Raw genomic sequence first — 26137 nt, forward strand, 5'->3', positions numbered from 1 at the left:
GCTGGCGAAGCGACTGCCTTTCCAAGCGCAGTGAAGACAGACACACCGTGTTTGTCGCCCCCATTGTTATGAATGAAAAGCTACCTTAAATGAACCTCTCGGCTATTTTCTTAGCAACTGCATCCTACTTAAGAACTCTTGCGTTGGCAGATCCTCTGACCTCTTCGGAAACGCTTCATTTCTCAGCGGAGCTAGGTGCTTTTATTATTTTATTTTTTAAGGGAGGCGGGGGGTGGCGGCAAGTGCGTGCCCACAGCCATGCAACCCAGGAAGAAAAGCTAAAGGAGTGGTTTTACATATACCCAAACTTGGCTTGATTGACTGCGATGTGGGTTAGGTAACAACAGACATCAGCAGCGAGGCGCGCTCGTGCCGAAGATGATGCCATAGGAGCCAGCCAATAGGAGAGCTCGGCATCCCGCTCCTTTCTTCCGAGACGCGGCTTTGCTACAGGCTGAGCGCAAGAAACCATTCATGATTTTGGTGACATCATCGGAGCGGGTGGGCGGGCCTTGCGGGCCGAGGCACGCCTCCCTCGTCTATAAAAGGAGCTGCCCACTTTCTTTGCGCGAGTCAGCCTTGCAGAGAAAGTCGAGCGTAGTTTCATCTAGTTCGCGCGGGTTACCAGCGCTGCTCAGCTGTTCCTACCCCCTTCCTTGTCCAAGCGGGCGCTTTCCCCTCGGTGCAAATCGTCTGGTGGTGGCCGCTCTTCCTTAGCGAGGCCAGCCCGTTCCTCCTTTCCGGCTCTGCCCCCCTGTGCTCAGATACAAAGGACGTTGGGTCAGCCTCTTTGTTAAGACTTCATGTCTGTATTTTTCCCCATTCACTGGTGAGTACCTCGGTTGCTTGTCTTTGCTACTGTACTCGTGGGTCGCAAATGTAGATTACGAGATCCGGGTTGCAGGCTGGGGAGAGGGGGGATCAACTTTTTCCAGGAAGGCTCGAGAAACCCAACTAGTCAGACTTGGGAACTTGAGAGAAGCAAGTTCAAGGTTGCGCAGGGGATCGGCGAGGAACAAAAGGAGACGCTCGGTGGAAGAGGCTTCGGGGAAGCTTAGGTCAAGATCCTGGCCAGAAACATGGAGACTTGGAAAAAGGCAGCCTGGGTCTAATTCTGCCAACCGCCCGCCCGCCCCCCATTCAAAAAAAGCAAAGCCCCCTGCAGCCCGACTGCAGCACGCTTTACACGGAAGCAAGTCCCGCCAAGTTGCACGGAGCTTTCGCCCGAGTAAACGCGCCGGGGGTTGCAGCCCGCTATTGCTCGGCGGTGCAGCTACGCCGTTTTGAATGCGAAGCCTCTTTAGCAGTCGGTGCACGCTCTGCTGCTGGGGGCGGGGGGAGAGAGGGCGCCGGTTAAGCGGTTATTCATTCGGCGTTTGTCCTCCATTTCACCCCGCCGGGCGAAGCGGCTCGGCGGAGCTGGGGTTGCTGCAACAGGAGGCGGCGGCAGTTTGCACGGCGAGGCGGCGGCCGCCGCTGCTCTTCGCTTGAGCATCTTGAATGGGCGCTGCTCACTTGCTTAGAGCGCTTGCTCTGCAGCCAGGGCTTTGCAAACGCTGCACCCCGAGCAACGGATTTTAGAGGGGCATTGGGGGGGCGGGGGCTCAGTAATGACGGCTAAATAGCCACTGTCTGTGTTTGAAAAGTCGCTTGTTAGCTTTGATGTTCGATCTGCAAAGACAACACCCCGGCCCCAAACAAAATATCACCCGAGAGTGTGGAGGGGCGCAGTCCTGCAACCCGGAGGGGAAACTTAATCGCGTGAGGAAGTTTGCTGCTGGGCAGCTGCTTCTCTGCAAGCCCGCAACAAAGGCAGTAGTGATCCGAGCAGCCGGCTGCTGACAAGGGGCGGGGGTAGTCGCCGCAGCAGCCGCTTTTGGCTTGGCAAGTAACCCACACACCCCTCCGAATGGGTACAGGATTACAGGGAAACAGATTTTGCCAGGGGCTAATATCTAAAGGTGGTGTAAGGACGGTAGGCAAATCGGAAGCCTTGACCCTTAATCCCAGATGTGTTGAGCTGGCTGTGTTTAGTAGTGCTGGAAGGTCACTCTGCATATGTACAGAAGCCTCTGTAAATTATTATTCATTGTCTTGTATGACAAGGCTGGGACCTGAGCTTGGAAAATGGTTCCAGGGCAGAACTGTGGCTCTGAAGAACTCCTGGAATTTTTGCTTGAGGCTGTGATGATGGGGTTGCATTCAAATGATGCCTTGAGGTGGTGCATTTTAGCCCGCCCGAATCTACCCTTACGTATTTGCGTCTTTCCGCTGTATTCTCTACAGCCTTGTAACTGCTAGGAAAGGCGTGAGCTGCCCAGAGAAGTTGTGTAACCATCTTCCTTGGGCTGCTTTCAGAGAAAGGCTGGTCAGGCATCTGCGAGGCAGGCTTCAGGGAACTGTGCTTTTCTGGCACAGAGATGGGCTTGAAAACTAGATGGCAATTCAGAATCGGATTCTGTGGCCTCGCAAACACATACACCACACACAAATGTGAAAACACTGGATGCCTCTCATGATGAATATCAAAAGCAGTATGAATATCCCTTGGCACAAGGGATGCTCTACCTGTGGTAAATTCCTGAGTGGTTTTAATAAAACTGGCAGGGATGAAGCAAGTGAGGTGTTGGGTTTTTTTGCAAAGGTTGCACAGCTTTCTGAAGAGCAAGTGAGGGGAGAATAGCACTAAAGCAAACTCTGCTCTCTAGACCTGCAAGCTGTGTGGAGATGTTTGACAAGCAGTCTGCTTTGCCTCCCTAGTGTATTTTTGTCTGGGAGCCATGCTCTTGCTTGGTGGGGCGTTTCTGGTGCTTAATAGTCAGTTATACTTGCCAGATAGCACAGTTTGGGTTGTACACCATCCAGCTGTTAGCCGGTGGGGCAAGCTAACTGCTGACCAGCATGTAGCTACCCAGCAAGCTAATTTCCTGCTAAGCCTCAGCTTTTCTCATCTCCCCAGCTTGAAATTGAAAAAGGAGGTAGCTGTTTACTTGACCTCAGCTGGTTGCTGTTATTTTTATATTCAAGTTTTCTTGCAGAGCAAAGCAGACTATAGAGTTCGGCAGGCTACAACCCACTCCTTTGCTTTAGTAACCTTTGAATAACTCTAGCAGGGAATTCCTAAGCAGCTGGTTGTCTCTGCACTTAAAGCATTTTACAGAGCAAAGTCCAGTTTCACTTCCTTTTTCTAGAAGCACTGTAAAGAGATAGCCCATAGACCCCAATATAGAGGGCAGGAGGGCCACAGCAAGGTGGGTAAATGAACAGATTAGTTTCCTCCCTGTTTGTCTAGTCCTGGAGATACACAGAGCTGAGCTGATCCTGATGTAGCTCTCACTTACGCATAGAGCTAAGATACAGCAGCAGCAAATAAGTTGATTTGCATCAGGGAGGCTCTTGCAATGACTTCTCTCTGTGGCCTTGTAAGACTGTATGCTCATTGGAGCAGAGACCTGTCTTTATTATTATTGTACTATATTTGAGTGCTGTATGCATTGATGTCACTAATAAGTACACATATCTGTTTTCTGCACAACTGATTTCCTAGCATGAGCTGTTTGCATTTTCTATTATGCATATGTGTCAAAGCTTAAACTTGATATTCTGTATGAATCTATAAGAAGTGCTGTTGCCGCTTGGCAAGGGTATAATGTATGCACAGTGAAGAGGGCTCCCTTCTGCTGTGTCCACCAAAGATTGAGCACTGGTGACTAGTGGGCAAGCATTTGTTGCTATTTTATAGTGCCATTGCATTTTATTATCTGGGGTACGTCTGAAGCTGATTCAGAGCAGCTTCCAAACTGCAACACAGTTCTTTTATGGCAGCACCGCTGAACATATTTTCTTCATTTCACTGGCAACATGAATGGATGCAGGCAAGCTTTATAAAGTGCTGTGCCTGGAAATTGAAAATGGTTAAGCACACACCAAAATGCAGAAGTTACTGGATGTGTATGCAAATTTACTTTTGCTTTCAGAATTCATTATACAGGAAAATATGAGTGCATCTTTAACCCCCGGTGTGGCAGTTCCTGAAACCAAAGTTACAGAATTAATCAGAATTAAAGCCTTTGGAGCTGCATAAGTGCTCCATTTGACAAGGTTCTTTACCATTGTTTTGAGGAGGTTTTGGAATCTGTAGGCTTTCAACACAGGGTTGGGGTAGGCATTAGAAAGTCTCAGATTGACTTGTTTCTAGGAGGGGTTTGGCCTTAAGCCAGGTGGGTTAGGACCCACAACTGAATCGTGTGCTCCATCCTTATGGCTGGTTGCTGCCCTAAACAGTAACACTTAATTTTTTTAAGGTCTATGTAAGGAGAATAGCAGAGTGGGAAAGAACAGGACTTGTTCAGTGTTGTCTGGGTTGAAGACCCCAGGTCTGTAAAGACTTGACTGCTGCTTCCAGCTGGTGTTCTAAACTTGGCTAAAACTTGTACAAGATCTTCCTTTGAGTGAGGGGTTGAACTTTGAAATCAAAGGAGTCGAGAGGTCCAAAGTGACTTGGAGTGTTCCATTCTGTTAAAAAAATATATATAAAATTAACCAAGGCCCTTTCCTAAACTGGAAAGGTTGAAAGGCTTTACCATGTTGATCAACATCTGAATGGTTCTTCAACAACATGAAACCTTAGTAATAATTCCACTTGGTCCAGTGATTGTGTACATTTCATGGAACTCTCAACAGCTGAAGCTCTCTCTCTCTCTCTCTCTCTCTCTCTGCCTCTGTTTCCAGCTCTGATTATCTGAGATCAGCTGACATGACTGAGGTGATGAGCGCTCCATCTATGGACGAGATTGGCTTAAGCCCCCGCAAGGATGGTCTGTCATACCAGGTATGTTTACTCTGCTTCATAGAGCACTGTTAACCAGCAGAATCTGTTGGGAGTAGATGGTGACGCCTTTTCAACAGGCTGACCTACCAGTCTGATTCTCTGCATGCTTACTTGGGAGTAAAACCTCATTGACTTATTTTCAAGCTAGGGATGTGGAACACTTGGCTGGGGTGGAAATAAAGCTTGAGGCTCAAGTAACACTTTGGGCAGCCTGGAATAAAGTCACTACACCTAAGATCTTAATCCAACACAGGTTACAGAATGCTTAGATTGCACTGAAATGAATGGAGTTTAAGCACAATGCTTAGCTCTCCACTTTACTGTGGGACCTTGTCACACAATTCATGTCCTATTATCTATGTTAAGTTGTCTCAAGTTTTCATCTAAATCAGCCACCCCCAAACTCGGCCCTCCAACTGTTTTGGGACTACAGTTCCCATCATCCCTGACCACTAGTCCTGTTAGCTAGGGATGATGGGAGTTGTATTCCCAAAACAGCTGGAGGGCCGAGTTTGGGGGTGGCTGAGCTAAATGATCCACTCTTCTGGCAGCTCACACTTGAACACACGGCTTAGGCAGCATCTGAAGTTAACACGTATGTCTTTCAAGGCCACGACGTGAAACACAGCAAGGTTTGCCTTAATTTTGTAAGAGAAATCTGGGAAGGTCTTGTCACAGTACAGACACCCTACTTGCTTTGTTTTTGATGCATCAAGATAGATTTTTAACTTGCCAGTGCCAGAAGGCAAACTGTTCACAATGAGGCTGAGGAGCAATGGTGATGAGTCACGTAATATCACAGAGATCTCATTTATGGTGTGTTTGCAAAACCCACCAACTAAAATGGTAATTGGAAGTCACAACAAATGTTACAAATGCTTGCTTTGGTTACACACATGCTATGGCTAGACCCTTTGGCTTCTTTCAGGGTGCCTAAACCACTGTCTGTGCTTATCCTACTTAACTGCCTACAGCTTTGCAAACAAACAAGCAAACAGAAACATGGGCTGTTGGCAGTACTGAGTGTAAGACAAGCCACATTGGAACATTGCTTGCATTTACTTATTTTAGCATCCCTTTGGTTTTGCATAAGGGCAAACTTGGACTCTTTCCAAGCTCACCCGTCAGCTGGACATGAGGGAGAAGCCAGATGTGAACTTGCTGATGATACAGATGAGCTTAAAAGTGGCATTGGATATGGGTTGCCATGTGATGCTTGCTAGGAATGATGAATCAGCATCCTCCTTAGGTCAAGGGCAATTTTTCTTCATTGTAAGAGGAGCCAAGCGGCAGCATCGCAGCAGGCATTGAGAATCTTGGCCCTCCAGATGTGGACAAACTACAACTCCCATCAGCCCCTGCAAACATGGCCAGTGATCAGTGATGGTGGGCGTTTTAGTTCAGCAACATCTGGAGGGCCAAAGGTTCCCCACTTTGCAGCATTTCAGTCTCATGTAGGTTTGTTGCTATTATCTTTTCATATGTTGGGATTCTAATGAAGAAACTAGACAGGCTTTGAGTGCTTGAATTACAATCTTCCCAACATGATGCGGGGGTTTTTGTGGGGGAGGGGAGCATTGTCCCGCTTATTGTAAAAAAGAAAAGAAAAGAAGGTTACAACCAAGAAACAAATATTTACATTGCATAGGGCAATTGCAGATGTCATCATTCCCCAGAATGACAGCTGCAAACCCAAAAGCAAAACAGGAAGTAGCTGTCAGACAAAGCACCTGTTGTCCTGGGGCTTTGGAGTTACCATTACATTTGGACTAGTGGCACTCGGAGTGGAGATTGTCACAGTGGACATGTAGGCTTCTGGCATGCCAGTTGCTAACAGAAATCTTAGGAATGCCCTGTCCAGGGAGGCTCACCTGGCACCAACCAGGGCCTTTTTGGCACTAGGCATAGAACTTTTTATTTGCCCAGGCACTTCTAAATTCTGTTTTTGTCCTTGCATTTTATTTCTGTATAGTCCGCTTTTAAAGACGCAAATACTCTCAGGGCAGCTTAAAAGTAGCATTTTTAGCCTTTTGCCAAGTCAGAATCAGACCTAGTTTGGTTTTGTCTACACGGACCGGCAGTTGCTCTCCAGGGTTTCAGACAAGAAGTCCTTCCCAGCCCTGCCGGAAAACACCAGGGACTGAAACTTGGGCCCTTCTGCACTCAAAGCAGTTTCTCTACCCCTTTCCTGAATTGTTTACTTGGATGTAAATTGGAAATAAAATACTAAAATGATATCAAAAGAATTCATTAGGAATGAATTCCCAGGGCAGCTGGCAGGTGGTATATTGTCCTGAGGGGTGAAGGGAGGTCCTAATTCCCTCTTTGCTTGCCTCCCTCATTCTTTCACCTGGCTCTAGTTTGATTTTCAGTTTTAAATATCCATAGAACTGTCTTTACTGCCTTTTAATTTATGATAACCGAGGGAAGAAGGATAGAGCCTAAAACTTATGTATGAATGAATAAAGTCACTATGATAAGCTGCCCCCTGGAAAATGGTAGGCCTTCATTTTCTCCAGCCTACCTTCTCTGCTCACCAAGAAGTCAAAAGCGAAAATCCCCTACTAAGTTACTTAAGATTAAATGACTTTGACTGGCCTTCTTCAAGTTGGTGCCCTCCAGATGGTGGCTGGACAACCATCCCAGCTGGGGCAGGTGGGAATTGTAGTCCCAACAATCACCTGAAAGGCACGAGGTTGGGGAGGGCTGATGGTTTTTTTGAGGGTTATGGCCAAAGCTTGCATGTGGACAAAACGAGAACCTGCTCTCATCTTTTCCTGGCAGCTGTGTTAAGTCCTCAGTCTTTGATAATCTATTTGGAGGGTCAATATGTACCTTGGGGCATATCCAGATGGCTCAAACCACTGTAATTGGTGGCACCTTTCCAGTGCCAACATGTACAGTGCTTAAGTTCTCAAGTGCTGTTTGGCCGCCAGTGGCTATGATGAACTGGATCAGAATAGGACCACAGTGGTCTATGCAGGCTTCACCTGGCCGCTGATTCCTGTGGGGGAATATACTCAACCCCACTCCCAGCTTGCGTGCTGCACTGCCCCCAGGAAGTAGCTAAATCTCCCATTTGGACATTTGTGCCTTCAGTTTTTGCACTTGACTTTGTGCAGTCTCTGCATTGCTAACTATGACTTCTCACAATGTCCCACATACAGACATTGACAAATCTGCACTTTTCCTTTTTCATTTTTAAAGACTTTGGCTTCTCCTGGGCTATTTTTTTTTTTGTTTTTTTGCATTTTTCAACTCAGAAACTCTGCTCAAAACTTTTTGGGACGTTTTCACTGCAATTCTAAAGATTGCTGTAAGGTTCTTGCTGGTTTCTCTGTTTAGTAAACTAGAAAGCCACATGTTCTCCCACTCACCCAAATAGAAGTGGATATTCTTTCTCTTTTGGGTAACAAATGGGATGGTGAACCCTGTGACCCTCCCTCCTATCGGACCATTGGCTGAGGCTGATGGGAGTTGGGGGCCAATGACACACCTGCAAGGCATCCCATTGGCTTCCCTTTGCAGTAAAGCAATAATTCCTGTTTCCAAATGCAGGAATGCAGGTTTTTCTTTTGTTTCTGTAAGAGATGTGCAGTATCCTTCCTGTTTTTGCTATCTCAGTTTATTTGTGGAAGCACCAACATTGATCAGTTACTCCAAAGCTTCCTATTAATCCAGACTTGCTGAAATCCATATCTTGCGTGCCCACAAACCAGAAGGGCCCAAATATTGTCTGTCTTGTACCTTTTTTAAAAAAAACCATACGCAGCATCTCTGGCCAATTCCATTGAAATGGCTTGTGGCAATTAGTGCTTGTAGTAATTTTCTCCCATTTATATCTTGCCTCTTCTTCTGGCATGGTGTTGGGGAGAAGGGTTTGGCACAGCTTTCTTCCAAACATGCTGTCTTTCTAAATTCAGGGGGTGGTTTTTAAACTGGGGAACATGCAAATGTGCAGTGGCCGCCTAATGGCAGTCTGGATTAACAGGGTCTACTACTACCAGGGAAAAGGAGTAAAGGTGTCAATCTAGCTGCACAGTTGACCACTTCATTAACCATTTTTGCACATTACCTGCACGTAGGACATAATGGTGCTTATGTGGAGCAGGGCTGTGCTTTTACCCCTCAAGTCTCCTGCCAACAGCCACGCATTGCCCACGGTTGTTTGACAGGAAACCCCAATGTTTGGGACAAAAACATGAGTAGGTCTATTGTCTATTTAAAATAATCTCCAGCCCTCCTGCAAAATAAGTAGCAAGTAAACATGGGGTTCCAGGAAGTGTACTGACCTTCTGCCTTCTTTGTTTACGAGGGTGGATCGTTGGTAGGGTATTTGCACTCCCTTGAGCTTTGAACATGCCTCAGAATGCATCTGAGAGAGTGGCAAAAAGGGAACGTCTATTTTTTTGGAATGATTTCAGATGTCCTCTAATTCCTGCAGGAATAATAAAACCGCAAGTCTTCTAACTATGTCATCCACTAAATGGATTGATGTCCAGACGAAGGCTTGGTTTGTTTTCAGCCTGTTGAACGTTGAGCAGCCTAGTTTGGTCTTCTGAGTCCGCCTCCCACTTCGACTGTGTTGTGCTTTCTTACTCCTTGGAAATGCTTAATCACCACTTTGCATGTTCACTCTGTTAATGTCATTTGACTGCAGAGCTAATAACTGTCTGAAACTGAGGCTGGTTAAGAACTAAATTAATCATTTTACTAGCCTGCTGTCAAAACAATGCTGCTGGAATGGAATTTGAACTAAGGGCCATTGAAACAAATCTCAAGTTGTGTCAGCTGTGCCCGGCATACAATATGACTAACTTTAGAGGCAAGTGTTTTGCTTTTTGTGCTCAGATTGCCTTGAACAGCTGGTTAACTAAATCCACTGACTCTGCAGGGAATGAGCATTCAAGATCGGCTGATGGCACAAGCGACCCAAGTGTTGGTTTGGAGCAGCCATTAAGGGTGGTGATTGCATAAGCAGGAGTCGTGCCCCAAAATAATGTCCTGTTTTGCAGAGCACGTTGGAGTGATTCCTCTCCTGTGTGCTGTGCAAGGAGCAAGAGCATTCCTTAAATGTGGATGTAGCCTGGGATGGACACCCTGGTTGGATTGCATGGTGCATTTGTTTAGGAGCAGTACATTCCTTGGGTTGGCCATGTGGCTGTTTCTAAATGGTGTGTGAGGCTGGCTTGCACAACTAGGGATCCAACATGCCAAAACCTTTCACCTGCCAAGTGCTTGATAACCACCATGTGCTTGCCATCTCAGCCAAGTGGCAAAATCTCAAGCTTTTTTCCCAAGCTCTGATGGGCTGCTGCATTTGGCTTGGTGGATCATGGGCCTGATGTTGGGACCCCAGCTGTACTGCCAGCATTTAGGAATGGGAATCCTGTGGGCCTCGAAACCTGGTTGGACTACAACCCCCATCATCCTTGACAGCTGGCCATGCTGGCTGGGGTTGATGGGAGTTGTGGCCGACAGCCTCTGGACCAGGCATAGGCAAACTCCTGCCCTCCAGATGTTTGGGACTACAATTCCCATCATCCCTGACCTCTGGTCCTGTTAGCTAGGGGTGGTGGGAATTGTAGTCCCAAACATCTGGAGGAGCGGAGTTTGCCTCTGGGTGGTCACAGGTTCCCTACCCCTGTGACAGCTGTGCAAAATGCACTCCCATGCCGCCCTGCTATAGGACGTGCTGGTTACACGGACAATGAAGTCGGTGGTGCAGTTCGTTAGATGCCTTTCAAATTCTCTCGGGTTGCTTTGGATTCCTTATTAGCATAGCTTGTTTCCTTGCACTGCAGTTTTGCACTGCAGCTGAGCTCTTTTGGTTTGTACTCGAGCAAGCTCGCGTACAGCAAGCCTTTTTGTGGTTGTTAAAACATTTTCCACTCTTGGTGCCAAGTTCAGTCAACTCTAGAGGAAGCAGCAGGGGGGTGGGGCTGGGGGAGAGGAGGGTGTCACCTGGCACAGAAGAAGCAGATGATCTTCAAGTTTAGAGCTTCAATTTCAGTTTGATTTTGAGGCATTGGGCAAGAAAATAAAGTAGTTTTGTGTTTGCCTGAGTTGAGTTTTAGGCCAAAGCAAACTGTTGTTCCATCAATGAAGATCTTTTCAGACTTTGGCTACGTAGCTAACTGCTTGGAGTGCTCTTGTAGCTGAAAAGCAGGATATAAATATCTGAATCAGAGAACTGTGAAGCTGTCAGGGACCCTCAGGGGCCATCTAGTCCAGACCCTTGCAATGCAGGATTCACAGGCAAAGAATCCTTGACAGAAGGCTACCTAATCTCTGTTTAAAAGCTTCCAGCGAATGAGAGTATGCCACCTTCTGGGGTAGCCCATTCCACTGTCGAATAGCTCTTAACATCATATATTCCTGATGCTTGGTTGATACCTTCTAAATAAACTTTTCAAAAGGCATCCTGCTACTGTTTTTGAGATGCGAAATGGTTTTCTACATATCGGGCTCCATTTGTTTATCACTGCAGCAATAAGATATCCAACAAACATTTCCTCTGTCCTTATTGGTGCTTTACTCATGTGTAGATAGTTCTGGGTGGTGTAATGGTTAGAGTATCAAACTGGGGCTTGGGAGACCAGGGTTCAGATCCCCACTCAGCCAAGCAGCTCACTTGGGGCCAGTCACTGCTTTTCAGCCTTAACCTACCTCACACAGTTATAGTAGGGAGTAAATGAGAACACCTTTATGGCACATTGAGCTTCTGGGAAAAGACAGTAGGATATAAATGAAATAAATACATAAGTGAGAAGGGTGACTGAGCAGACATGGAAGTACGATGAGCACAGTAAAAATCCCAGGTGGGTGTCTGGTACCGAAATGCCTTGTTTCTGTGTTGTGTCAAAGAAAATTAAAAACTACCTGAAATGCAGTTCAGGAAAGGAATCTTCTTTTGCTTTATCTGGCTCCTAGTTTGTAGCAGCTGGCTGTTCATTTGCAATCAAATGCCTTTCATGGCTTAAGGATTTCCTTGCTAGATGAGATCAAAGATCCTCCTGCTGCCCCATGCAGTCTCCAGAAGTGGCAAGCCAGAAGTTGCTGGAAGCTCAGAGTTGGGGCACCACAAAGGTGCTGCCCGTCTCGTCTTTATTTCTAGCATTGCTGCTTCTGAACAAGATTCCATTTAGCTTTCGCAGCCAACAGACACTGGTGGATCCATCCTCTGTGGCTTAGTTCAGTGTTTCCCAAACTTGGGTCTCCAGCTGGTCTTGGACTACAGTTCCCATCTTTGACCACTGGTCTTGCTAGAGAGGGATGATGGGAGTTGTGGTCCAAAAACAGCTGGAGACCCCAACCTGTGTGGAAAGCTGTGACCATCAAAGAAACTGCTTAGGCTCATAATCCTGTCCCCGGTTAACTCCAAATGCAGTTTGGCCTGTAAAGAATATAGTCTGGCTTCTACACCAAATAAGTATTTGCACACCAAGTCCCACATGCTATGTAAATAGCTGTGATGCAAACCAGAAATGGATAGCATGAATGTAGGCTTTGAGTTCAAGGATCTGCTCAGCTAGCTTTGTAAATAAGCCCAGAAAAGTTAACATGCTGCAGCATTTTTACTAGCCTGATGGAGGAGAGTCAAAAGTTGCATTTCTATGCTGGGCACCAAGTGGGGGGGTCCCCTCTTTTTGAAGCCTGCTTGGTTTCTATGCTGGGTGCAGTGGAGGGACGAAGGCCTCCTCTTTCTCCTCCATCTCCTTCAGCATGCTCACTCGCCTGCACAGAATTCCATGCACACACCTGCATGCAATTTATGGGTGCCTGTGGCTACCAGGTTAGCACTTAAATGCAAGGCTGTGCTCAGCAGCAGGAACGTGTAAAGGATCTGAACACATTATTTCTCTGCTGATATCATGGGAAAGTCTCCCTTGCCAGGCTGCTATTCAGTCACTGGCTTGCATTTATTCTCTGATTGGTTTCCTTGATAACCCAAGAGGCTGTTGTGTATTGGGACAGCTGTAAGTGTGCCTGAGTCCCCAGGGATGGAAATCTACCTCTTGTGTAAAGAGGAGAGAGCAGATAGCATCTCGTGGATGTGGATAAAAGTGTCCTCATGCAAAGCCTCTCTCTTGTTCCTTTGTTCCCACAGACAACCTTGTCTCGTTTCCTTGTCTGTCATGTGCTGGGAAATGTGACTTCACTTATTTTCCATTGGGCCATCCCTAATCCTTGAGTGTAATTGCAACAACTCATTTTTATGCTGCCTTGATTATTTTTAAAAAAGCATGAGTTAGTGGAAAAATCCCGACCTCCTCTATTGCAGCTGCTTGGAGATAAGATAGTTCATTCTATTTAAAAAGGAGGGAGGAAAAGCACACTAAGCACAACACGTTTGAGGGATGTTTATTTAAGGAAATCATTTATTCCTTAGTTTTCAAGGGGGTGGGCGGAAGCAGACAGTTTATTTCCAAAACAGCTATTCTGGCTTGACCTAATGTACCTAACATGACAGTGAATGCTTATTGCTCTGGTGTTTCCTGCACTGCTGTTAACTATAAGCATCAGCTTGGAATACTTTTGTTTCCCCCCATGGATGCGCTAAATCAGTGCCAAAGCTCTTTGCCGAATTTTAAGACTGCAGTCAGTTAATATTGCAAGTCCTGCATGACCCACAAGACACATACTGTCTTGTGTATGAGGGAAGATTTTCTAAAGAGGGTGGTGTTGCTGGGCTATGATTCCTATCACTCCTGACCACTGTCCATGTTGGCTGGCGCCCGTAGGAGTTGGAGCCCAACCACATCTGAAAGACCACAGATTCCCCATCCGTGCTGTGTAGCTGCATAATTTTATTATTTATGTATGAATCTCCTTTCACAAGTGTGTCAAGGTGATTTACAAACACACCATGGAAATGGCTAAGACTAATTCTTGAAAATATCACTAGAAACAGCTGACTATAGGCTTAAAAACCACGGAAAATGAACACCAGGAGAAACCTTTTTTATCTATGCAGAAAAGCTTGTCAACACAAAAGTGCCTCCAATTAATTCTGCAAAATGCAGGTAGTGGGCACCAGTCTTAAGCCCCACCAGGAGGGCAGCCTTGCCAAAGACTCTGCCTGGAGTTTCTGTCGAGGGAGCTTCTGATAATTTGGAGACTTGAACGTGAATTTCCTGTAGAATGCGAGGACCTACTGGGTACACAAGGGATAAGGTGGGCTCTCAAGTAACCTGGTCCTGGTCTAGTAGCAAAACCTTGAACGTGGCCTGGATTGGCAGCCACAGAAAATCCCTCAGACAAGGTGTTATGTGCTGGCAAGTAGTTTGGAAGCACATTGCTGGCTGCATACTCACAAGCACTGTGTCAATAGGCTGCAAAAACTTGACTGATTCCACAAAGCACAGCTTGATGGAGCACTGGGAAAGCCCACATGGAGCTGCATCAGCTGTGGCGCCTGGCTCACTGATGGAGGCAAACAACTTTGTCTTTAAGGTGCCCATCAAGTGAATCCCCACCACCTCCAGGTAGGAGTAGGAGAGCTGCTACCGATACTAAGCTCTTGTGTGACTAGGCAAGGCAGCTTTTTATCTTCCTAGGACTTTGACTGCAGGCTGGCACCCTTCACTTTGCAGCCCAGATTCCGCTGCTTTTTCCCCAGGAGTCCTGAAGTTTTGTAATTGGCCAGCTTCCTTGTGCGATGAAGAAAAGGGGGGCTCTATTGATGGAGCCTCCTTTGTCTTAGGCCGCAGGTAGGAATCTTGTTGTTGGCCTGCATCCCCCATCAGCCTGATGGTACCCAGGCCAAATACCTCCTCCAAATTGCAGACAGGGAAGTTTTGGCTGGCTCTGGGAGCAGCAAGCAGGTCGTTCAGCTTAGGAAGTCCACCGTCCACTTTCCTTGTACCTTGACTATTCCCTTGCAGACTCTGGTGATAACAGGCAGCAGGATCCAAGGGGAAAGAACCGAGTGAGGTCTTGTATTTTGAGTTGCCATAGCATAGATATGAAAAATAGAAAGCCCTGAAGCCCTGTGGTGGGGCAGAGCAGAACAGGTTTGTTCTGAAGGAAAAGAAACGGGTACGGTTCTGTTGTGTTGCGGAATGAGGCAAATTTCCTCGACATCTGGGAAATACTAACTGGAGCAGAGGAAAGTTGGATCAGCTTCCGTGTAGCACAGCTGGAAAGACTGGTGTTCATCATGGGACTGGCCACGGGCAAGAATGCAACACATTGGAAAGGAGGGTGGCACAAACTGCTTAGAAGGAAAACTTATTCCTAGCTTGTATTCCTACTTGTAGATGTCAGAGGCTTCAGACTATTCCTACTACCTGCTGAAATAATGCATGAGGGAGCTGTGTGGGCCAGTCTTTTGTGCAAGCACACATGCAGGCGGCAAGAGCAGATGGGAATACTCTGTATTCTTGAGCTTGTGACAAGTACCAGAGTTGAGTGGTGAACTTTTCACACTACTTGGTCGTTAGGTGTTCTTAAGATTCTTCTGGAAGCTTTAGGGTCACCATTCAAAATTTGGCAGGCGCATTTTGCACCTGGCTATCGGTCACTTGCGATGAATTGAAGATGCTTGGGGGCCAGGATGAAACTTGATATCACCCCCCATCTGGAAGTGCATGCCTGGGATCCTGGGATCTTGCCTGTTTTCACACACAAACAACATATATTGTAGAATTGTATCTGTGATGTTTTATTTGCACAATCAGAACGAATTTCAGGAACCAAAAAGTTGTATTGAAAAGTACCACTAGCTTGTGTATCTGTTTAGGGCCCAATGTAGAGCTGCTTTCGCTAGGTGCGTTCAAGAGAAGGGCCACCCCATGCAAGCTGGTCCTTCACCAGAAAACCTGTTTTGGGGCTATTCTAATACAGTTTGATCAGAGGCAGCCTCTAAATTGCATCAGCCCAGTTCGGGATAGCTTAGTTCTGTATATGAATGCAATATTAACCGTTCCATATGAGCAACAAATCATTAAACAAAGCCTTTAAAAATTAGAAAATGTTCAAAAAACAAACCATAATTTAGGGTGCGTTCACACATGCAAATCATCACTGGGAAGCTGTAGTCAAAAGTCATGAACACGCATGTTTCCATGGGACCATCAGAACTTTGATACTATTCCATATTACCAAGAACACAAATGTTTTTCAGTGGCGTCCATTCAGTCATAATGTTCATCTTGTATGTATTGGAATATTTCAGACAAGTTCTGTGTAGGACACACGTTGGATTTCAATTTAATTAAGATCAGGTTGGGTACGGATTTGTATGCATCGGCAATCTCCCCATCTCAACTGTTAAATGTGGGAAGAAGTTTAAAGAAGATGATTCTATTCACTGAAACGCCTGAACATGCATTGCAGCTGGCCACTTTACGAGCTAGCCAATAGCTTGAAGCCAGGTTTCACCCAAACAACACTTGCAGGAAAGATCGGCTTGCCTTAGATCATTTGTGTGGTTTACTGATCAGATGGTTGGTTTTTGATGTGGCAGACCTAGGTTCAAAATCTTGTTCAGCCATGATGCTCACAGTTGGAACCCTGGACCAAGGCACTGCCTACCTCACAGTTATGATAAAAAGAGATGAGAATGTCAAGCATACCTCACACAATGCTACAGAAGTGCTGACTATTGTAAATCTTTTTGTTTTCAGATTTTCCCTGACCCTTCAGACTACGATCGTTATTACAAGCTGAAGGACCGTCTCCCTTCCATTGTAGTTGAGCCAACAGAAGGGGATGTGGAGAGCGGAGAGCTAAGATGGCCGCCTGAGGAGTTCCTGGTCCAGGAACAAGAGGAAGAAAACTGTGACGAAGCAAAGAAAGAGAGCAAGGAGCAATAGAGTCTTTTGTGCGACTTAAGATGCCACGTCATCTTGAGGGGGGAAGAGAACCACAACTGTTTTGAAAAGTCTTTTTTTCTACAAAAGACATTCAAATTTTGCACCTGCAAAAAGATCTTAGTTTTTTCATATTCTCTATTGAGAACTGAAGCGCTTGACATGACAATCTCCAAATGAAAGCAAGGAAGGCAGTTGTGCCGTAGTGGAAGGGGGACGGCTGCTCTTCTCAAGATCGCTGTTGAATTTTGTTAAGGTTATCTGGGGGTAGCCGTGAAATTGCCGGGCGCTTTGGTGGAGGATCAGATGGGCAGGAAACACGCTTTTTTTCTGAAGTGTGTGGGGTGGAAGAAATGACTGCAGATGTGTAAAATGCAGCTGCCTCTGGCTATAAAAGCATGAGACTAGTATTCATCTCTCAAAACTTTGCCTTCTTATAGTGCTTTGGTTTTTGGTTTTTTGGTGTGTATGTGTGTGGGTTGTGGGTTGAGAGGTATGATAACATGCCACTGAAATGCTCCGATGACAGTAGAGTATGGCAGGTCTTTCCTGCTGAACATCATCGAGGAGCAACGGATCAATAACGTTACCCCGTTCAGTATCTTTTCTCTCTAAGTCGCACACCCTGTTGGGAATGTTGGTGTTTGGCACTTGCTAGCCCAGCCCATCGCAGACAAAAGCCATCTTCGCCTTCTCCCCCCCCCCCAGCCCCCTCTTAAAATATGCATTTAAATTCTAACCCGAATGGATCTTGTGACCGTGATAAAGGTATTCGACTGACTTACATTTAAATCTTACAGCGGTGAATCTTCTTTTCATTGGCACAGTGCTGATGACTTTACAAAATGATCCTTTGCCACTTTTCTGCAATAGCTTTGTTTATCCTGCGCATGGTAACGAAACAGGTTGAGTTTGATTTTCCTTTCTTTTTTTCAAAAACAAAACAAAACAAACTTCAATAGATTTTTGCCATAAAACTATTTTCTGGGCACCAAAGCTGCTGTTAAGTCTCCCATCCAGAAGTACATCTAGTTGGGTATGAGATGCCAGCTTTTCTAATGGCATTGAGGGATGTGTGTAGTTTAACCATTTTCAAAAGCTGGATGAAGAGCTCACTTTATGACAGCGCATAATCTAACTTTGTCCAACAGATGCAGTGAACCCTAACAGAGCTTTGGAGATGATCTGAAGTTTTAACAGAAGTAATAATTGAAGGAAAGCAGGTCTTCTCTTCAAAGGAAAAAAAAGTATTATGGTCTCTCAGTATTCTGGAGAAGATAATATGCTTTTTGAACATATCTGTGAGATTTTATTGATGGGCAGAAGCTTGTTCCCAAGATCTAAATTCCTAGCAACAGCTGCCGCTATTTTTGTCCGATCTATCCTCTTAGGATGTGGAGAACAAATTGCAGGATAAGCTAAACTTGCTGCTTTCTAAGAAAGCAGAAGTCTTGACCACTTGATGGAAGTCCTTCCTGAGACTTCACAGTATAAAAGGACCACTCTTGAGAAATGAAAAGCCAACCGTTTCCATGTTTAATTCTGGAGACACTAAAAAGATGTAATAAACGCGCATCATGGCCTTAACAAGATACTCAAAACAACCCCTAGTCTCGCACGTCCCTTGTTTATCGCCTCCCTTCCTTCTTTCTTAAAAAAATCTGTTGGGACTTTGTGTATATATTTGTATTTGATACCTCATGAGTAGTAAAAACGCTGGTAAGGAGTTAGGGAATTTGCTTGTTTAAAATCAGCAGGATTAACCCCCCAACCACCCCCAGTCTTTGTCTTGCTTGTGTTTTCAACATAATGGCAATAACTTTTTAACAGCTGTGAGTCATTGTTACATGTGGGCGTGAGGTTGCCTGAGTGTTTTTTATTATTATTATTGTTATTATTATTATTTTAAGCATAATATAGGGATGTAGTTGGTGTTCCTCTGTATTCTTTTGGCAGCCAAGAACTTGTCACACATGTACTACCTATCTTGGTTAACAGTTTTGTCATCGCTGAAACCTGTCTTGCATCATTTCCTAGTCCAAGGTTGCTTTAAAACCAATGGATCCAGATGTTTTTCGGTCTTGTATGCTGGACATCTGTTCTCGTCTTGCTGTTCAGTAGAATGAGCTGTGATACCTGCACACCAGCCTGAACTCCCTAGTTTTATCTCCAAAAAGTTATATCTTGTTTTGTTTGCAGATTTTGGTCCCAAGTTTTGAAGCTGTCAAATGTAAACCACTCAAGGCGAGCAAAAATCCTTAATGCTTAAAAGATCAGAGTGGAAATGCTGTTTGTCTTTAAATATTAGCATATCCTTTTTGCGCCTCTTTTTTTTTAATTGTTGCTTGTATTTCTGTCATTTTTGAATGTGTCTGAAGAACAAAGCACTCCAGTTGAATTTCTCCTGTTGTATATTACATTCTATATTTCTGTAAAGTTCTTTTTTGAGCCTCAGGGAAAAAAAGCTTGCATTTTTTTCAGACTACTTTTGTCACTGTGACAGTTGTAAATAAAGTTTGAAAATGCTTTCCAAACCTCTTGCATTCATGTTTGCTCTCTTATTTTGTTTCCTTTCCCACAATCCAAGAAGGGTGGGGGTGGGTGATCTCTAGCAGTTTGAAATGTGTATATGAATCCCTATCCAAACCCAAGTGTGCTGCTCTTGGAGTGCAAACATTAAAGAGGATGGTACTGTATTGCAAATCTACAGCAGGAAAACACTTGATTAGTTTGGGTTATTCAAATGAATTAAACAAGAGAAAGCAGAAAAACCTCCCATGTTTTCTGAATTGTGGGGTGGAGGATTCTGTTAGCTAAATACATCAGAAAATGGGGTGAGGCATCTGCTAGCTCTCCCCAAGAATAATCTGCATTCTTCTGGTACAAATCTTTCCCATCTAATGACCAGCATTTGGAAAGATGCAACACATCTGTGCTTAAAAGGATTGCAGCTCAGTGTTACTGCATCTGTTTCTCATGCCAAAGGTACCATGTTCAGTTCCTGGTATCTCTAGGTAGGGCTAGGAATCTCCCCTGTCTGAAACCCCAGAAAGCTGTTGCCACCCAGCTTGTAGATATTACTAAGCTGGATGGGACAGTATAAGGCAGCTTCCTAAAACAAGTCACCCTGATTTGAGACAGATTTACACTTGAGCACATGTGCATAAAATTGTAGCTTGAGGCTCCTAAGTCTAAGATAAGCCACTAAACTTAGGCCTCATTCACACCCTGCATTTATAGTGCTGTGATGCCACTTGAAACTGTCATGGCTCCCCCAAAGAATTCTGGGAACTGGTATTAAGCTACTGAGAGCTGTTAAGAGGCCCTTATTCCTCTCAGTTACAATTCCCAAAGTTCCCTGTGAAGAGGGATTGATTGTTAAACTGCCATGGGAGGGGAATATGGGTCTCCAACTAACTTTTGGCACCCTTGACATCCTACAGCTCCCAGAATTATTTGGGGAAGCCATGACTGGTATCCTAAAGCTTTAAATGTATGGTGTGAATGTGGCCTTAGGCTGCTTATCAAAAAGAAAACATGTTTTGAACATTTGCTTTGTGTGCCTCCATGACAGCTGCCTTATACTGTTGGTCCATCTACGCTGGTTTGATCTACACTGACTGGCAGCTACAGGAGTATAGAAGCATTAAGGGTTGCTGCTAAGGAAAACCATGTTAGAAGAGTCCTGTTGGACCAAGCCCAAGGCCCATCTGGTCTAGCATCCTGTCACTGTACATATGTGTACTGGGAAGCAAAGCCAGCCCTACCATTAGGCTGAATGAAGCAATGGCCACATTGGGGGAAGAGTTCCTTCTCTAGTGGAGGATAGAACGATTTGTGTCATATAGATTGCCTTGCGCTGCCTCAACTATCCTGCTTCCCTCAAGTGCTGGTGGAGGACGCCATGCCATTGCTAGTGTTGAGGCAATGTTCAGCTAGCAGTCTACATGGCTTCTGTATGAGCACCACCATGTCCTTTGCCTCAGGCGTGTCTTGGACTGGCCTGTACCTCTTGAACTTCTACCGGTCAAGCAACTATGACAGGGCAGGCATCACTGGAGGGGAACCAACCCATTTGATTGCAAAATATCTGGACATTCTCATAAAAACAGATAAAATCAAGAACACCCAAGTAACTATAAAAGGGGAACATGAAGCATTAAAGCAGCCATTTCAAAGCAATAACCTATTAAAAACAAAACATTCCACATGTTTGCACTCCACATGTGCCCATGTGACTTCTTAGATCCGTAGAACCAGCGCTTTTACAGATATCACATAATACTTAATTTGTTCTTGCAGGAAATGAATCCTTTACTGTGACAGCACCTACACTTTGGAATGCCCTGACCACTGATATGAGGCAGGTGCTTTCACTGTGTCATTTACTGCACTATATCCCACCTACCTTCTAAGGAGCTCAAGGTAGCAAACATGGCTTTCATACTCCCCATTTTATCCTCGCAGCAACTCTGAGATAGAGTTGGGCTGAGAGTGAGCGACTGGGTCCAAGGTTGTCCAGTGCACTTCATGGCTGACTGGGGACTTGAACCCTGGTCTCCCAGGTCCTAGTCCAACACTCTAACCACTACACCACACTGGCTTTCAGTGCTAGCTAAAACGAGGAGGAGGTGTGACTCTAGCAGGTAATATGTAAGCACCATGATGACCACAGGCATTTATAACATTATCCTCCATGGTTGTAATACAGAAGGAAACAACAACAGAAGAGACCGAAAATGAGAACTTGGTGACTCTGAATCAGCAACCCTTTGCAGGTGTGTGGCGTTTTCTTGAGGACATATTTTATGTCCACTGAGGAGGCCTCTCCATGTGAACAAACATGAGCCACTACAGTGGTGCCCCGCAAGACGAATGCCTCGTAAGACGAAAAACTCGCTAGACGAAAGAGTTTTTCGTTTTTCGATGTGCTTCGCAAGACGAATTTCCCTATGGGCTTGCTTCGCAAGACGAAAACGTCTTGCAAGTTTGTTTCCTTTTTTGTAAAACCGTTAATACCCAGCGTGCATTGCTTGAAGAGGTGCAGTTGTGACTTGAACTTCGAGGAGCAACACATAGCACACGGTGTGGTAGCCTTTTTTGAGGTTTTTGAGGACTTTGCTGATTTTTGAAGCTTTTCCAAAACTTCTTTTGCATCCATTTGGTACGTTAAACTTAAAACTTTTTTGGGGTTTTTTGGATTTTGGGTTGGGGTGTTTGGAATTCAAGGACTTGGTGTTGGGGAGAGGTTTGCAAGAATCTGGGAGCTTGTGTGGGTTTTTTCTGCATTTTTATGATTGTCTGTGATCATTGGGCCATGTGGTTTTTTTTAAAAAAAATTCTGGGTTTGAATTTCTGTGTGGTGGCTGGCTGGGGGAACAGTTGAGGAGGGGTTTGAAAGAATCTGGGAGCTTGTGTGGGTTTTTTCTGCATTTTTATGATTTTCTGTGACCATTGGGCCATGTTGTTTTTTTTAAAAAAAATTCTGGATTTGAATTTCTGTGTGGTGGCTGGCTGGGGGAACAGTTGGGGAGGGGTTTGCAACAGTTGGGGAGGGGCTGGGGGAACAGTTGGGGAGGGGTTTGCAATTTCTGTGTGGTGGCTGGGTGGCTGGGGGAACAGTTGAGGTTTTTGAAGACTTTGGTGATTTTTAAAGCTTTTCCAAAACTTCTTTTGCAGCCATTTGAGGATTTTGAAGACTGGAGATTTGCAGCCATTTCGTAAGTTAAACTTTTAGAACTTTTTTGGGGGGGTTTGGATTTTGGGTTGGGGTGTTTGGAATTCAAGGACTTGGTTCTGGGTTTGATTTTCTGTGTGGTGGGTGGCTGGGTGCTTTTGAATTTTTTGGAAGTGGAGCACTGATTTTTTCTTTTCTTTTTCTGAGTTTACGAAGGTAGGAGCTGTGCTGCCATGGGACCCAAGAAGACTGCTGCTGCAGAGGCCGGCGAGAGGAAGAAGGAGAAGGTGACGCTGGAAATGAAGAAGGAGATCATTCGGAAGCACGACGGTGGAATGCGTGTGACAGACCTCGCCAGGGAGTACGGCAGGAATCCATCGACCATCGGGACCATCCTGAAGATGAGGGAGAAGATCCTTGCGACGGATGCAGCCAAGGGAGTCACCAGGATCATGAAGAACCATCCAGCTGTTCTGGAGGAGGTCAAGAAGTTGCTGCTCATCTGGTTAGAAGAGAAGCAGCGTGCAGGGGACACAGTGACTGAGGCCGTCATTTGTGAGAAGGCCAAGGCCTTGCACGCAGACCTCGTCCGGGAACAGCCAGGAACCTCAGGCGAGCCAGAAGTCTTCAAGGCAAGACTTGGTTTGACCGGTTCAAGACAAGATCTGGAATCCACAGCGTGGTCAGGCATGGAGAGGCTGCCAGTTTTGATGTTCCTGCGGCTGAAGACTTTGCAGCGGAGTTCCTGGAGGCTGTGAAGACGGAGGGCTACGTTCCACAGCAGGTCTTCAACTGCGACGAGACCAGGCTGTTTTGGAAGAGGATGCCCAAAAGGACTTTCATCACACAGGAGGAGGCCAAGTTGCCTGGCCACAAGCCCACGAAGGACCGTCTGACCCTGCTCTTCTGTGCCAACGCAAGCGGCGACCTGAAGATCAAGCCCCTGCTGGTGTACCACTCGGAGAACCCACGGGCCTTCAAGAAACACAAGGTCGACAAGGAGCAGCTGAGTGTCATGTGGCGATCCAACAGCAAGGCTTGGGTCACACATGTGCTGTTTGTGGACTGGGTCAATCTTGCTTTTGGCCCTGCTGTCAAACAGTACCTGCTGGACAACGACCTCCCACTGAAGGCTTTGCTTCTGATGGACAATGCTCCTGCTCATCCTAAAGGCCTTGAGGAGGACTTGTTGGAGGAGTTCAGCTTCATCAGAATCATGTTCCTGCCGCCTAACACCACGCCACTGCTCCAGCCGATGGATCAGCAGGTCATCGCCAATTTCAAAAAACTCTATACCAAGGAGCTTTTCAGGCAATGCTTCAAGGTGACTGACTGCACCACCATCACCCTGCGGGAATTCTGGAAGGACCACTTCGACATCGTCACCTGCTTGAAGATGATCACCACAGCCTGGGACGGGATCAGCCAGAGAAATTTGAATTGCGCTTGGCGCAGCCTGTGGCCAGACTGTGTGGCACCAAGTGACTCTGATGCAACAGAGTCAACAGTGGTGCAGGACATTGTTGCCTTGGGGAGGACCATGGGACTGGAGGTCACAGAGGAGGACGTCAGCGAGCTGGTGGAGGAGCACGACCACGAGCTGACCACCCAGGAGCTGGTTGAACTGCAGGCAGAGGCTGCGCAGGAGCAGGCCTCGCTGGAAGAGGAGGAAGCAACTGAGGAACGGCTGTCCTCCAAAGAACTGAGGGACATTTGCCAGAAGTGGATGGATGTGCAGGCTTTTGCACAGCGGCACCACCCTAACAAGCACGTGATACATGACCTTGTGAACACTTTTGATACGACGGTCATGTCGCCTTTCAGGGAGGTGCTGAAAAGGCGGATGAAGCAGCAGACCATGGACAGGTTCTTCAGCAAGAAGCAAAGAGTGGAAGAGGAACCTTCTTCGAGTGGTCCCCCAGAGTCTTAGAAAATGTACGGTACACTTCGTTGATTTTTAAATGTTTTTCTGTCATGTTTAAAAACTTTATTTATTGTTCCTTCAATTTTTGAACTGCTCTTTACAGTATGTGTGACTTTAAAGAGCAGTTAATAAACTCTTGTTGTACCAAATTTGGCTTTGTTTGGACTTTTTTTGACCATAGGAACGCATTAATTGAATTTCAATGCATTCCTATGGGATTTCGTGCTTCGCAAGACGAAAAATTCGCTAGACGAAAAAACTCGCAGAACGAATTAATTTCGTCTTGCGAGGCACCACTGTATTCATATTAGTGAATAATATGAGAAAGCCACTATTCATACTAGTTAGCAGGGTGGCCTGCAGGTGGTGTTTACATCACTACACGCAAATGTGCTTTGGGAAAGGAGCCCACTTAGACGCGTTTCCTTCAGCGTATACTGCAGCTGAAAACACAATTAATTTGTCTCTTGTTCTTCAAATGCGGGGGGGGGGAAGGATAAAAATGAAGGAGAGCACCCGGTTCTTTCTTCTGAGACGCAAGGGGACGGGGGGAGAGAGAGTAAAGGAAAAAGAGTGGGGCGGGGGTAAGCCACAAATAAAGCTTGCGCTGAACGTTCAGTCTCTCGAAGAGGCCCCTGACTGCAAGGTTACCACAAAAGCAGCCAGAAGCCACCAACTTCATCTGATAAACACAAGCAAGGAAGTAAAGTGTGCATGAAGAAAAGGATGTCATAAGCCAAGCCTGAAAATATCACAGGCCCTCGGTTTTATTCTGCTGTACTTCCTCATGCAGCTTGTGTGCTTTAATAGGTCCTGCTGGCGTGGCATTGCATGCTGTGAAGAGGCACTGTGCAGGCCCCATTGTTCTCCAATGTAAGTCTGTCCCTTGTGGTGTTTCACTACACACACACACACACACACACACACACACACACAAAGAGAGAGAGAGAGAGAGAGAGAGAGAGAGAGAGAGTGCAGGGGTGTGAACATCACAATACCAATCCTTCCACTGAGGCATAACTTTTTTTAAAATTGAATATCGTTTAATTCAAGTTCAGTTTAGTTTAATTCTAAACATCTCAAGCTAAACTGTGTATAAAAATACATATATTGGTGAAAATTGCATACAAAAATGCATTATGTTGGGGGAAATTGCTTTTCAAAAGTGGCATACAAAAATCTTACTAAAATGCAAATAAATTTTCATGAGGACTTAAAAATAAAATCAACTGATGTGGAAATGTCAGGAACTGAATTTAAGACTGGAAAAGTTAGGAGCCCAGGGAAACTGAAATTAACAGATTTACCAGTCCCTAAACCCTAGTAAGGCATCTGAAACTGAAATGGACTGTAGTACACATCAGTACAGTAGTGAATTGTTTTATTGTTGAAAATAAGTTGGAGTAAAGATAGATGTGTGTGAGGGAGAACAATTGAAAGAGCAACTAGTATTTCTTATTCCATTTGATGCAGATATCTTTTCATCACCTTATGTTATGAATGTATCTGAAAGCATCCTGGATTTTTTATTTTTGTTTTTGCCGTTAATCATCCATGCTCACCAGTAAAATTGAATTGCTTCACGGCACTCTTCATGTGGTTGGTTGCAGATTTTGTCCTGCAAAGAACATTTCGTTTGCACAGTGTAGCGTGCCAAGCATTTGGGGGGCAAAGATTAAAGATGAATCAGCACGAGTGGTTACTTTGTTTTTGTTTAAAACGAATCAGGATTTGCATCCAGCCATTTTGTCTACTGTACTGAAATTGCCCCCAGAACTTACAAAGACCTGGCTGCAACTGCGTTCATGAATCACTTTAAGTACCTGTGGGTGATGTGTGCTCTCTTATTCTGGATTCATTGTTACTTACGTAATAACTAATCCAAAATA

At 45.5% G+C, this 26137-nt stretch overlaps 1 protein-coding gene and 1 long non-coding RNA gene across 2 annotated transcripts; one reads left to right on the plus strand and one right to left on the minus strand.

Moving 5' to 3' along the window:
* The first annotated feature begins 552 nt into the window (after positions 1–552).
* LBH (LBH regulator of WNT signaling pathway) lies at positions 553–19181 on the plus strand. The gene is made up of 3 exons (XM_083604659.1): positions 553–829; positions 4732–4831; positions 16462–19181. The coding sequence occupies exons 1-3, from the start codon at positions 804–806 to the stop codon at positions 16648–16650; spliced, it is 315 nt and encodes a 104-aa protein (XP_083460785.1). The 5' UTR covers positions 553–803; the 3' UTR covers positions 16651–19181.
* Positions 19182–22357: 3176 nt separating this feature from the next.
* On the minus strand, positions 22358–24262 carry LOC310758421. Its single transcript, XR_014545766.1, has 3 exons — positions 24103–24262; positions 22507–22818; positions 22358–22457 (listed from the first exon to the last, which is right to left on the minus strand). It is a non-coding gene; the product is annotated as an uncharacterized lncRNA (long non-coding RNA).
* Positions 24263–26137: the final 1875 nt, after the last annotated feature.

This window comes from Podarcis filfolensis (genome assembly GCF_964270895.1).
Source record: "Podarcis filfolensis genome assembly, chromosome: 3".
NCBI classification, from domain to species: domain Eukaryota; kingdom Metazoa; phylum Chordata; class Lepidosauria; order Squamata; family Lacertidae; genus Podarcis; species Podarcis filfolensis.

Excerpts from the sequence above, each read along its gene's own strand:
- LBH (XM_083604659.1), top strand. The coding sequence starts at position 804 with ATGTCTGTATTTTTCCCCATTCACTG. Across the intron at positions 830-4,731 it reads GTATTTTTCCCCATTCACTG|CTCTGATTATCTGAGATCAG; the intron begins GTGAGTACCTCG and ends CTCTGTTTCCAG. Across the intron at positions 4,832-16,461 it reads AGGATGGTCTGTCATACCAG|ATTTTCCCTGACCCTTCAGA; the intron begins GTATGTTTACTC and ends TTTTGTTTTCAG.